At 37.9% G+C, this 12,731-nt stretch overlaps 1 protein-coding gene across 3 annotated transcripts; it reads right to left on the bottom strand.

The window, feature by feature from the left end:
* Positions 1–49: 49 nt before the first annotated feature.
* rph3aa (rabphilin 3A homolog (mouse), a) lies at positions 50–10,404 on the bottom strand. 3 transcript variants are annotated; one of them, XM_077497852.1, is made up of 15 exons: positions 10,298–10,404; positions 7,067–7,225; positions 6,028–6,157; positions 5,843–5,920; positions 5,612–5,759; positions 5,343–5,504; positions 5,166–5,245; positions 4,363–4,437; positions 3,258–3,367; positions 3,028–3,154; positions 1,874–1,927; positions 1,637–1,788; positions 1,432–1,513; positions 498–594; positions 50–423 (listed from the first exon to the last, which is right to left on the bottom strand). In XM_077497852.1, the coding sequence occupies exons 2-15, from the start codon at positions 7,213–7,215 to the stop codon at positions 287–289; spliced, it is 1,581 nt and encodes a 526-aa protein (XP_077353978.1). In that variant the 5' UTR covers positions 7,216–7,225; positions 10,298–10,404; the 3' UTR covers positions 50–286. The 3 variants fall into 3 exon arrangements, with proteins under 3 accessions (XP_077353978.1, XP_077353981.1, XP_077353980.1); XM_077497855.1 differs by having other exon boundaries at positions 50–412; XM_077497854.1 differs by lacking the exon at positions 10,298–10,404 and adding an exon at positions 7,537–7,572.
* Positions 10,405–12,731: the final 2,327 nt, after the last annotated feature.

The following is a 12,731-nucleotide window of genomic DNA, read 5'->3' as shown; positions in this document are numbered from 1 at the left end:
GCGCTACTGAATGAATTTTCCCCCCAAAAAAGGCTGCTTCAAAACAAAATGGTGGACTACCGCTTTTATTTTGGCTGTGGGTGTCGTTCAAATTTCCGGCATGAAGCGACTCATCTGCTCTTTGTCGATCAGTTTTGTTATCAGACAAGGCGCAGGATTGTTTATTGATCACAAGACAACATGCATCCATCCACGAGAGCAACGACGGAAGCCGTCCGTCCGTTTCCCTGGAGGAGGTCAACGTCGAAAGGGGAAGACGAGCCGAGCAAAGCGGGATTTTTCCTTTTCAGTCGTCAAAGCGTCCGCCGCTGTTGTCGTGGATTAGAAGGTGCCAGCGCTCAATGCTCTCGTCTTTGTTCTTCAGACATTCGTACCAGTGCTTCAGGCACTCGCCCTCGGCCCGGATGCCCAACTGGCAGCCGCCTGCGCGCAAAAGGCGCCCGCCGGTTAGCGTGTCGGCTAAAGGCGCTAACGTGCTAACGCGCTAACGCGCTCACCGATGAAGTCGTTGGACTTGCCCATGTCGTAATCCCACACCGAAATGTCCAGCGTCTTCTTGGCCAGCTCGCCGTGCTTGATGTCGTAACTGAACTCCTGCAAAACGTGACGGCATTCATTCATTCACTCACTCACTCACTCATACATTCATTCATTCAGTCATGCAATCGCTCACTAATCCATTCCGTAATTCAGCCTTTCATTCATTCACTTGCTATTTCATTAAGTCAATCAGCTATTCATTTATTCATACACTCATTCAGTCAAACGTTCATTCATATGCTCATTCATACATTCAACACGCAATCATTCATTCACTGTTTATTCATTCTGTAACTCACTAATGCAATCGCTCACTCATTCATGCATTGACTTATTCATTCAATCACACATTCATATATTTATTCATGCTTTCATTAAATCAGTCAGACACATTTCATACACTCATTCATACAATTATTCATTCACTCAGCCATTCAAACATCCACTCTTTCATTCATTCACTCATTCATAATTCATTTATGCTTTCATTAAATCAGTCTCACAATAATTCTTTCACTCATTCAATCATTCATTTATGCTTTCATTATATCAGTCTCACAAACATTCTTTCATACATTCATTCATTCACTCAGCCATTCAAACACCCACTCTTACTCATTAATTCACTCATTCATATCTTCATTTATGCTTTCATTCAATCAATCTCCCAAACATTCTTTCATACACTTGTTCATTCACTCAGTCATTCAAACATGCACTCTTTCATTCATTCATTCATTTACTCATTCTGTCACCCATCCACTGCTTTTGTTCATGCATATTCATTCACTCACACTCAGCCATTCACGCAGTCGCGTATTCATTAAATCAGTCCAAAATTCATCCATTCATGTGATGTGAAGTCATCCAATCACTCAGTCATCAACTGACCTCCTGGAACTCGGGATTGAGAGTTTTCTTCTTGATCTGCGTCTTGTTCTTGGCTTTCTTTCCCATGTCGGGCTTCAGACACCTGAAGTGAAGGGGTGAACGTGACAAGGACGAGGTGACAGGATGAAGTTGAAAGCGGAAAAAGCGGTGAGATGAAGATGAGAGGGTGAATTTTCCGAGCGCGTGCGTTTTTTTTTAGTCGTACACTTTGACGAAGGGGTCCGAGTATCCGTTGGCGTCCATGGCGGCCAGGTGAGCGCATCGGACCACGCCCACAATCAGACGACCTCGCCCGCTGTCGTACCGCAGAGACACCAGGATGCGACCGCGCTCCGCGGGCTCCTCCCCCTCGTGCGCCTGCAAAAACAGAAATAGAAAAATGGATTTGTCTGTTTTGATGACGAATTTTGCTGATATTTGCCGATGGGATGTTTCTCCTTACGTCGTCCTCATAGAGCGCCATTCCTCGAGATTGCCCTCCCACCGCTTTCTTCACCTGCCCAGAAAAAAACATCAAAAAGTGAGAAAGCCTACTTTGGAGAGAAACGGCGCCATCTGCTGGTTGCGACGGGGCAGTGGGGCTTCTGCCCCGATTGCGGAATTTTCTCCACGTTTGGCTGCGCACCGAAAGGCGGGAAAAAAAAAAAGATCTTACGAGAACTGAAGATTCTCATTAACAGAGCCGATAAAAATAAATAAATTAATAAATATTCCAAAAGAATCCTAACCCTAAAGAAAAGATGAAAAAGTTTTTAAAAATGACCTAAAAATGTCCAAAAAGTGACAAAAAGGAAGAGAAAATGCAAAAAAATTACCATAAAATGTCAGCGAAATTGCCAAAAATGTCAGAGATTTAATATCAATATTTATGTCAAATTATTTAAGAATAAAAGAAAATGTTTAAAAAGTAACTTAAAATGTCCAAAAAATTACCCTAAATAATAATAATAATAATAATAATAAAGCAGAAAAGAAAACATTCAAAAACTATAAAATGAGTATGTCCCTAAAATTACCACAAAATGTCCACAAAATTGCCAAAAATGTGTGAAAATTGTGAGCAAAAAAAAAGGCAGAAAAATGTCCAAAAAATAGCCTTTAAATGTAAAAAAATGACCATAAAATTGCAAAAAAAATTGACAGAAAGGCAGAAATTTTTAAAAAATATAAAAGAAAAACGGTAGAAAATTACCATAAAAATTTTTTCAAATTGCCAAAAATGTCAGAAAATATAATGTGCATAAATAAATAAATTAATAATAATAATAATAATAATAATAACAAGGCCAAAAAGGAAACATTCAAAAAGTAAATAACATGTTAAAAACAGATTAGTATTTCCTAAAAATTACCATAAAATGGCCACAAAATTGCCAAAAATGTGTGAAAATTGCTAGCAAAAAAGCCAGGAAAAAAAAAGGTCCACAAAATAACCATCACATATCCAAAAAAGTTAGAAGAGGCAGAATATGACCATGCCCATAAAACTGCTAAAAATCGTTCGCAAAAAAAAAAAAAACAAACAAACAAAAAAAAAAAAGTCTCCAATTGGCCATATTTGACAGGAAGAATTTGCCAATTCTGTCAGAATCGTACCGGAAGGACTCTCTCCAAGCACACGTTGAATTTTTTCTTGCGGTCGAAGGCGAGTTTCTTGAGCGCCACTCGCGTCTCGCCGATGAAGTCGTTGTGTCCGAACTTGTCCTCGTCGCTCACCGACAGCCTGACCAAAACCAAAACCAAAACCAAAACCAAAACCAAAACCAAAACCAACCACGTCAATTCAATCATTGATCAAACACGCACAAGAAAAAAAGTGGGCGCACCGCAAAGTTTTTCGTGACATTTCGTCTTGGGTGATGCCGTGGTAGACCAAAGTCTCGTTCCACGTTGGGTTCAGGGTGTTCTTCAACGTTTTGGTGCGAAGTTTGTTGGACTGCACCGCAGGAGACAGACACAAACGGCAACAATATTCGGTTATCCGTATAAGATATCTCGCCCAACAGCACCATCTAGTGGCTGTGAAGGGGCACTGCCCCTCGTTGAACAAAAAAAAAAAAACACAAGTACAGGTAGTCAAAGAAATTGTTGTCCCATCAACATCATATTTGAGAAACAAAGAAAAGGGCGCCATCTGGTGGCTAAGCTCATGCTAATTTAGCATGTTAAGCTAATGCTTAGGTAATGTTAATGCTAATTTAACATGCTAGTTTAGCATGCTAAGCTACTGCTGATGCTAAGCTAATGCTAATTTAGCATGCTAAATTAACATGCTAAGCTAATATTAAGCTAATGCTAATTTAATATGCTAGGTTAGCATGCTAAGCTACTGTTAATGCTTAGCTAATGCTAATTTAGCATGCCAAGTTAGCATGCTAAGATAATACTAAGCTAATGTTTAGCTAATGCTAATGGTAATTTAGCATGCTAGGTTAGTATGCTAAGCTGCTGCTGAAGCTAAGCTCATGCTAATCTTTAATCAAAACAAAATATTAGTTATTGACATTTGCACTTTCTAAATTACTGGTTTATTCGGTATCGGTTGAAAATAGCATTATTGTGCAACCCTAATAATAACATATTTCTAAATATACTAAATATATACTTATATAATAATATTACTCGGACAACTACTACTAAGTTGTAAAAGCACTGCTAGGAAATGAACACAAAATCAAAACGATGAGGACTAACAAAAAAATGATATTGATATGAGCCTGCAGTCCACATAAAACAGATTTATAAATAAAAACAGCGCCATCTGGTGGCTCTGCCGGTGGCATTGCACCTCCTGCCCCACAATTCATTCATCTGTGGTCCTCCTCTTTCCGCATTTCAACACAAGTTGTTTACTCACACTAAGCTACATACTGTATGTCAAGCTAGCTAGCGACGAGCATCCGGTGGTTGCTATGGCAACGGGGCGGCTACCTTACTGGCGCCCGGCAGCAGGTGCAGCTTGACGTACGGGTCCGACAGGCCGTTGGAGTCCATCGGCTTTAAGCCCTGACAAAACACCAAGACGAGACTTTTGTCAATAAAAGAAAATTGAAGAAATTAAAACTGAATTTAAGGAACTTTGTCTTTTGGATTTTTGTTGGATTTAGACGTTTCCAATCTGCCAGGAGATGTGCTGTGTATGGAGGATCAAAAATGACACACAAAAAAAAAAAATACTGAAAATAAAAATGGATATAAATAAAATAATAAATAAAGAAAAAAAGTACATTTAAAATAAAATAAAATTAATAAGAATTTAAAATAATTATATATATGTGTATAAATGTGGAACTAAATAAAAAAATTAATAAATATAGAAATAGAATTTAATATTAATCCATTAATCCATATTTATTTATGCGGACGCCGTCAGGATGAAATGCGTCAGGAAATGTTATTCAAATGAGGGGGCGGTCCTAAGTGTCGATCAAAAAGTTACAAAATAACATTTGAATTGAGTACAGTTGACCACCACATTTTCGGGATTTGATTTTTAATACTCCTTTTTATTCAATTATTTTTGGGGTTACAAAAATGATTATGCTTTTTATTTTTTAAACCCAAAAAAGTGGTTTGAATTATTATTTTTTTGTTCTAATGTAATTTGAATATAAGTGGATTATTTGGAAATTTTCTCGACTCGATTTTCATGAGACTTTTCAATGAGATCAATGAGAAAAAAAAAAAGAAAAAAAAATCATGTTAGCATGAAATGAGTGGAAGATAAAACGAACCTTGGCCCTGATGACGCAACATTGCAGTTGGTGGCCATCTTGCTGGTAGAGCAGACTGAATTCCAAACTTCCCAGCGTGGCTTTTGGTCGGAAAAGAAAAAAACAAGAAAAAAACAGACCACATGAGAGCAAAAAACAAACCAAACAAAACAAAGCGAGCAAACGTTTGCGTCTCACTTGCATCGTCCGAGTCTTCGTCGCCTTCGTCATCCTCGTCCTCTCGCGACGACGTTCCATCGGGGGCGTGTCTTGCGAGCGAGGACGGCGGCGAGTCCGTCGAAGTTGGGAGAGCGCCACCCGCTGCTTCCTTTTTCTCCTGCACGGCCACCGGACGACGTTCTGCACTCGCAAAACAACACACGGAAAAGTATAAACGTGTTTAATATTGGTCAGCTTGCTCCGAGTTCGTTAGCATCCGAGCTAATTAGCGCCGGCGAGTCGCTGACCAGGCTGACGAGGTGGCGAGGCCTCCTCGTCCACGGCTCCATCCGGGACAGTGAGCGGCGGCGGCGGAGGCGGGGCCAGCGGCAGCGGGTCGGGAAGGACGCGGGGGGCCGGGCCCTTAAAGAACCAGGCCCCGGAACGCTTCTGCACCTGCGCGGAGGGAGCACAAAGGCCCGTTGGAGTCGGATGCAGACCAAGTTGTGCCGGTTGTGCCGGTTGTGCGTCTCGCTCACTTCCTGGTGCTGTTTGCAGATGGGACACAAGCACGATGACGCGGCGTCGCTTCGGGCCGCGCACGCGCCGCACACGTGCTGCAAAACGACAACAACGACGAGGTCACGACATCTGCCAATCGGAATCCGGAATCGTTTGCGCGCCGACGACGACGACGACGATGATGTCACTCGCTCGTACTGACTTTCCCGCAGCGGACGCAAAGTTGTGGCGCGGCGCCGCCCGCCCCCAACGCGGCGCCGCACAGCAGACAAGACGAGCGTCCGTCCCCGCACGCCGTCCTCCGAGCGTCCTCCAGACGGACGGACAGCAGACTGTGTGGCGCGCGCGCACGCACGCACACACCGTGGATCAATAGATTAATTTATGGTGAGAGGATGAATGCAGGCTTGATGGGTGACGGATGGATGGATAAACAATTCATGCACGACAGGTGAAAGAGTGAACGATTGGATGGGTGAAAGCATGACAGATCGTTATATGAGTGAATGAATGAATGAATGATGCATGGATGTGGACAGATAATGAATGAATGAATGCATATATGCTGATGAATGCTGGCTGGAGGAATGGATGGATGAATAATGAACAGATGACTGATAGATGGATGAATGAAGTGAATTCATGCATGAAGATGGATGATGGCTAAATGAATGAGTGAATGATTGTACAAGTGAAAACATGATGGATAGATGAATGAATAAATACATGATGGCTGATGGATAGTTAAATGAATGTATGTATGGATGCATATGTGAATGAATGAATGAATCAATGAATGAATGAATGAATCAATCAATCAATGAATGGATAAATAAATGTATGTGTGCATGCATGATTGATGGATAAGTCAATTCATATATGAAGATGGATGGTGCTAGATGAATGAGTGAATGATTGTATGAGTGAAAACATGATGGATAGATGGATGAATAAATACATGATGGATGACAGAAAAAATTGATGATGACGAATGAATGCATGAAAGATATATGATGAACGCTGGATGGATGAATGAATAATGAACAAATGATTGACAGATGGCTGAATGAATGTGAGCATGATGGATGGACGGATGGATGATCGATGAATGAATGAATGGATGCCACATGGCTAATGCATGGCGATGAATGAATAATCTGAATAGGTGATTCGAAAGGATAGATGAATGAACACATAATGGATGAATACACAATGGAAGGATGACGGCTCGATGACCTCACTGTATGCGTTGGCGCTCCAGGTCGTCCATCTTGGCGGCGCGGGCCAGCACGTCGTTGATGATGCGCGTCTCCTCGTCGGTCAGCTCCTCGCCGGGGTTAAGGGGAGGGGCAGTGGGAGGGGGAGGGGTGGCACCACACCTGCTCATCATCGTGCCGGACCTTGAAAGCAAAACACACAATCAAAAAAAACAAAAATATACAAAGACACCCAAACGCGGAAGTGTAAAATTCAGTGCGAGGGCCATCGAGTCCTGCAACTTTGCGCCGATAATATAAAAGTAGTACTTTGGTACCATCCATTTGTGGGGTGGGGAGCAACTTTTGGTGAATTTTCGCTACCCTACTATAAATCTTTTACAAGTTTATGGCGAATTGAGGGCAATTACGGCTTAGCATGTATCGTGATTGTCGCCACCTGCAGGACTGGAGTGGAAGTGAATGTTTAGCGAGTCAAATGACAGAATTATTACCGAGAGCTGCCGGATGTCCTTGACACCTCTTGAAAGGCGAGCTCGTTAGTGTCGTTTCTTTTGTTTTGGTTTTTGTCTTCCTCCCTCGACATCCGCGTCGCCGCCAGCATCGATGGCTGCTCGTTAACTTCCTGACAGCCTGACCTCGCTACCGCTAACGAGTTAGATGTCAACGATGACTGCGCATCATCAAGACCCCGATCGGTGTCGATTTGGTCGTCGTCGTCATAATCGTTTTTCTTGTCGTCGTGATGGCGGTCGACAACATTGACAACGCCGATATTGACGACAGTGATGAAAACGAAGCTAATCATCATCATCGTCGGTGTCGTCATGGCGCCCCCCCGTGACATTTCAGCTCCTCGCTTCGTTAACGTGTCGCTGACCTTTATCGTTTTCCCGCCTCCTCCTCCTGTGGAGAAATGTCAGGTTTTGCTCCTGGAGGGCTTTGAAGAGGAACGTGGGAACAGCAGCCAACATGTCAGCCGATCCACATTCGCGCACTCTTATCACACACACGTACACACGTTCACTGAAAATAAAAAAAATTCCCGTAAAGTGTGAGAGCGTTTCAGTCGTGTGTATGAGAACACTTGACAGTAATATTTAAAAGTAGCCGTCATTTTATGCTAAGCTATGCTAGTTTAGCTCCCGCAAAACGCGCACAAAGTAAAAAAAAAAGTGAACTTGTTTATATGCTAAATCATGCTAGCTTTAACTTCCCCACAAAAAACACGAAAGGAATAAAAAAGCTAGCGTGTAATTGTGTTGTTTTTTTTATAGTTCCCATCGACTATGTGGCATTAGTAATAAATAACACCGTCATTTTACGCTAAGCTATGCTAGTTTAGCTCCCGTAAAATGCGCATAAAGTCAAAAAGTGAGCTTGTTTATATGCTAAATCATGCTAGCTTAGCTTCCCACAAAACATGGACAGAATAAGAAGCTAGCTTGCGTTTATTATCCGTGTCGTTTTTATTGCTCCGCTTGACGACGTCGGCATTCTTCACGTTATATAACATCAAAGCGCGGGTGACCTCATTCAACCCCCGCGCACTTAATGCTAAGCTAACGTTCGACACGCAAATTTGGATGTCAGCAAAGATGTTTGTCGGCGAATTGAAGCGAGAGTCGCAAAGGGGCCGACAGAGACGACAGTCCAGGAAGGAAAAAAACAAAAACAAAAAAAACTATTCGGGGGAGGAGGAGGAAACTGCACAGTACGACTAAACACTTTTTGGCAGTAGTGAGGAGGAAGATGAGGATGAGGAGAAGCAGAAAAAGGATGACGAGGAGTCAAATGAAGAAGAAGAAGCGGAAGAGAATGAAAATGAGGATGAAAGACTTTTGATTGTGATCAATTTTCGCTAACAAACACGAACCTTATTATGTGGACATCGTAATGAAATATTTCAAATTTAAACATCAGGGTTGTTCAGATGTGACTTTTTTATGTTCGATAATCGATTCGATTTTGTCAAGTTTCGAGTTTTCAAATTGTTACTATCGACAGTAACTTTGAAGCGGAATGTCTTACGTGGATTAAATGATATTCCGACACCGTAATTTTACAGGTCCTCATTCTGTTGTGGGAATGATTGCTGTAGCGATTATGCTAACGCTAACGCTAACCTAATATACCCTATAGTGTAATATCTCAAATTAAGCGTCCTAATCAGTGTTGTTCAACTCTGACTTTTGTTTTTATGTTCGCTAATCCATTCGTCAACAATGTGGTTAAATTTCCAAAAAGGCAATTTCGTCACATTTAGCGTTCTCAGATTATTGTCAGCAATAACTTTGAAACGAGAATGTCTTGCACGGATGATTTTAACTTCCGGCTCTTTAATTTTACAGCTGATGTGATGATCAGAAAAGCTGCTGATATTGTCATGGAATCGATAGCTGTAGCGCTAATACTAATGCTAATCATGTTTGGGCTAAATAAGTGAAGTATGCCTTTAATTTCCCTATTTCCCTTTTATTTTGTATTAAAATGTTATAGCCAATGAACCAATTATGAAGTAATATACTTGTATGAATTTGGCTGTACGCAACTTGTAAGTGGTGAAATATTTTGCAAATGTAAATGTATTGTTTATTTTACCATTTTGATATCCTCAACCAATAAAATAGGATTTTTTAAATTGTTTAAATAAAATGTATATTTTGTATTATTTTGCCATACACATTTAACTTAGTTGAGTGAAAACATTTTTAATTTCATGCATTTTGTTTTAATTTCCCTATTTCCACTTTCTTTTGTATTAAAATTAAATTATATCCAATTAACTAATGAATAAACAGTTGAATTTATTTTACACATTTATTTATAGTTTTTGTCATATGAAATTCACAAATTGAGCAAAAAAAATAAATACAATAAATTAAACAAAATGGTTAATTGCAATACTCAATTTAAAAAAAAATAATTTCCCTATTTCCACTTTGTTTTGTATTAAAATTAAGTTATATTCAATGAAGTAACTATTAATAAACATAGTCGAATTTATTTTACACAATTATTTCAAATTTTTGTCATATGAAATTCACCAATTGAGCAGAAAAAAATACAATAAAATTGCAATACACAGTTAAAAAAAAATGATTTAATATATTTAAAAAAAATGAAGCTACTTTGCGAACTCCTGTACATTACATTCATCCATCGTGTTATCACGCTTTCATATTATGTAATATAATGCGGTAAAAATGCGTGTGATAAAAAGAAATGAAAATAATCGTCATCATCATCGCTTACCTGTCAAAGTGTTGACTTCATTCAGCGCGATGCTCGGCCGACCGCTGCTGCTGCTGCGTTTGCCTCTTGGCGTCGTACTCGCTCGCATCCTCCTCTTCCTCTTCCTCTTCCTCTTCCTCCTCCTCCTCCTCCTCCTCCTCCTCTCACGCTCACTGTGAGCGAAGGCGTCCCCTCGCATCTCGTCAACGGGACCCCCAGTCAGCCGCCGTCCCTCGGCCATCTTTCTTCTTTTCAACCTGTCCGTCCGCTGCGTCATTGTCGTTAGTTGTGAAAAATATGTCAACGGTGCGAAGATGAGCGACTCACGGGTCACTCGACGGCTGATAGGAAAATCATCACTTGATTGATCTCGGATTTTATTTATGGATAATAGATTTATTCATCATAAATGATTACAACGACAAATAATAAATTATCAGGGAAAATATTTTTTAAAATATATAAATTAATTCAAATAGTATTTTACTTCATTTAAACATTTTTTTTTAATATATAAAAAAATATTAAAATTTTATTTCCAATGATAAGATCAATAGATACAAATATATTTAAGAATGGAGGCACTTATTTAAAATATGTCTATAATAAATAAAAAACATTACATTTATCAAGGGAAATATATAAAGTCATCAGGGAAAATATAAAAAAAATTTGAAATATAAAATTCAAATAGCATATTACTTAATTTAAACAATTATTTTTAAATAAAAAAAACACATTTTAATTTTATTTCCAATGATAAGATCAATAAATACAAACATATTTAAGAATGGAGGCACTTATTTAAAAAATAAATCTAGAATAAATACAAATATTACATTTATTAAGGAAAATACAAAAAGTAGTCAGGGAATTTTTTTTTTTGAAAAATATAAATTAATTCAAATCACATTTTACTTCATTTAAACACTATTTATATATATATATATTTTTATTTTATTGCCAATTAATTAAAAATGGAGGCACTTATTTAAAATATATAATAAATAAACATATAACATTTATCAAGGAAAATATAAAAAGTAGTCAGGGAAAATATTTTTGAAATATATAAATTATTTCAAATAGTATTTTACATTTAAATTTTTTTTTTTAAATATATAAAAAATATTTTAATTTTAACGTCAGTAAATACAAATATATTTAAGAATGGTGTCACTTATTAAAAATAAATCTATAATAAATAAAAATATGACATTTATCAAGGAAAATATAAAAAGTAGTCAGGGAAAATATTTTTTGCAATCTATAAATTCATTCAAACAGTATTTTACTTCATTGAAACCTTTCGGGCTTTGCTGCGAGCCTGAATGATTTTTGCACGCTCGCCGTCCTTTGTTGCCGACTGAGGCGCATTGACACCAATCTGCCGCCTGCGTGCATTGCGACACTTTGTTTTTTTGTTTTTTTTTGTGGACTTTTCCTCGTCTATTTTCGTGCATGCGCGCGCAGCCCGAGGCCGAGCAGCTGCTTGCATTCTGTCAACACAATAAGGCACACGATGCAAAATCCAATCGGCTCGCTGCGCCTGCAATTAGCCGTGACGTCATCGCGCTCTTCAAAATGGTTCACATTCTTCAATATATTTCTATTTATTGAGATTAGCACTGGAAAGAAAATTCTAATGTTTTTTTAGATATTTTAAAAAAGTGTTTCAATTCAAATGTTTTTTTATATATATATTTTTAAAAAGTGTTTAAATGACAAAATGATTTTTCTATATTAAAAAATGTGTTTAAATAAAAATGTAAATGATTTTTATATATTAAAAAAAAACGTGTTTACATGAAACTTAAAATGTTTTATATATACTGTATTGAAAAAAAAGTTTAAATGAAAATTAAAATGTTTTTTATATAAATGAAAATTAGAATGATTTTTATATATTTAAAAAAATGTGTTTAAATGAAAATTAAAATGTTTTATATATTTAAAAAAATGTGTTTACATGAAAATGATTTTTTCAATATATTTAGTTTAAATGAAATTTTAAATGTTTTTTATATATTTAAAAAATGTGTTTACATGAAAATTATTTTTTTATACATTTAAAAAAATGTGTTTAAATGAAAATTAAACGTTTTTTATATATTACAAAAAATGTGTTGAAATGAAAATGAAAATGTGTTTAAATGAAGTAATATACTGTTTGAATTAATTTATATATTTCAAAAAATATTTTCCCTGACTACTGTCAGGAGTGCGTTACAGTTTGTAAGATGAAATTTGGTGGGTTTGGTCATGTGACATTCACAAGCTGAGCTGTGATTGGTTACCTGAGCCCTTCTGATGTCATTTTCAGTCCACAGCAAGTTGCAAAATGTGTTTTGAAAGGTAACTGTACGTGAAAAATAATGAAAATATGAAATTTATTATCGGCAAAATATTCATGCTTGACTGCCAAAAATGGCTCAATAAGTCAAATATCCCTTTA

This window comes from Festucalex cinctus, chromosome 15 (genome assembly GCF_051991245.1).
Source record: "Festucalex cinctus isolate MCC-2025b chromosome 15, RoL_Fcin_1.0, whole genome shotgun sequence".
Lineage (NCBI taxonomy): Eukaryota > Metazoa > Chordata > Actinopteri > Syngnathiformes > Syngnathidae > Festucalex > Festucalex cinctus.
This window is presented reverse-complemented; position numbering and strand designations above follow the sequence as displayed.

Coding starts and splice junctions, on each gene's coding strand:
- rph3aa (XM_077497852.1), bottom strand. CDS start 7,215: ATGATGAGCAGGTGTGGTGCCACCCCTCCCCCTCCCACTGCCCCTCCC. Junction 3,368..4,362: donor TGCTGCCGGGCGCCAGTAAG/GTAGCCGCCCCG, acceptor CCTGCGGTGCAG/TCCAACAAACTTCGCACCAA. Junction 1,928..3,027: donor GCTTGGAGAGAGTCCTTCCG/GTACGATTCTGA, acceptor TTTTCTGGGCAG/GTGAAGAAAGCGGTGGGAGG.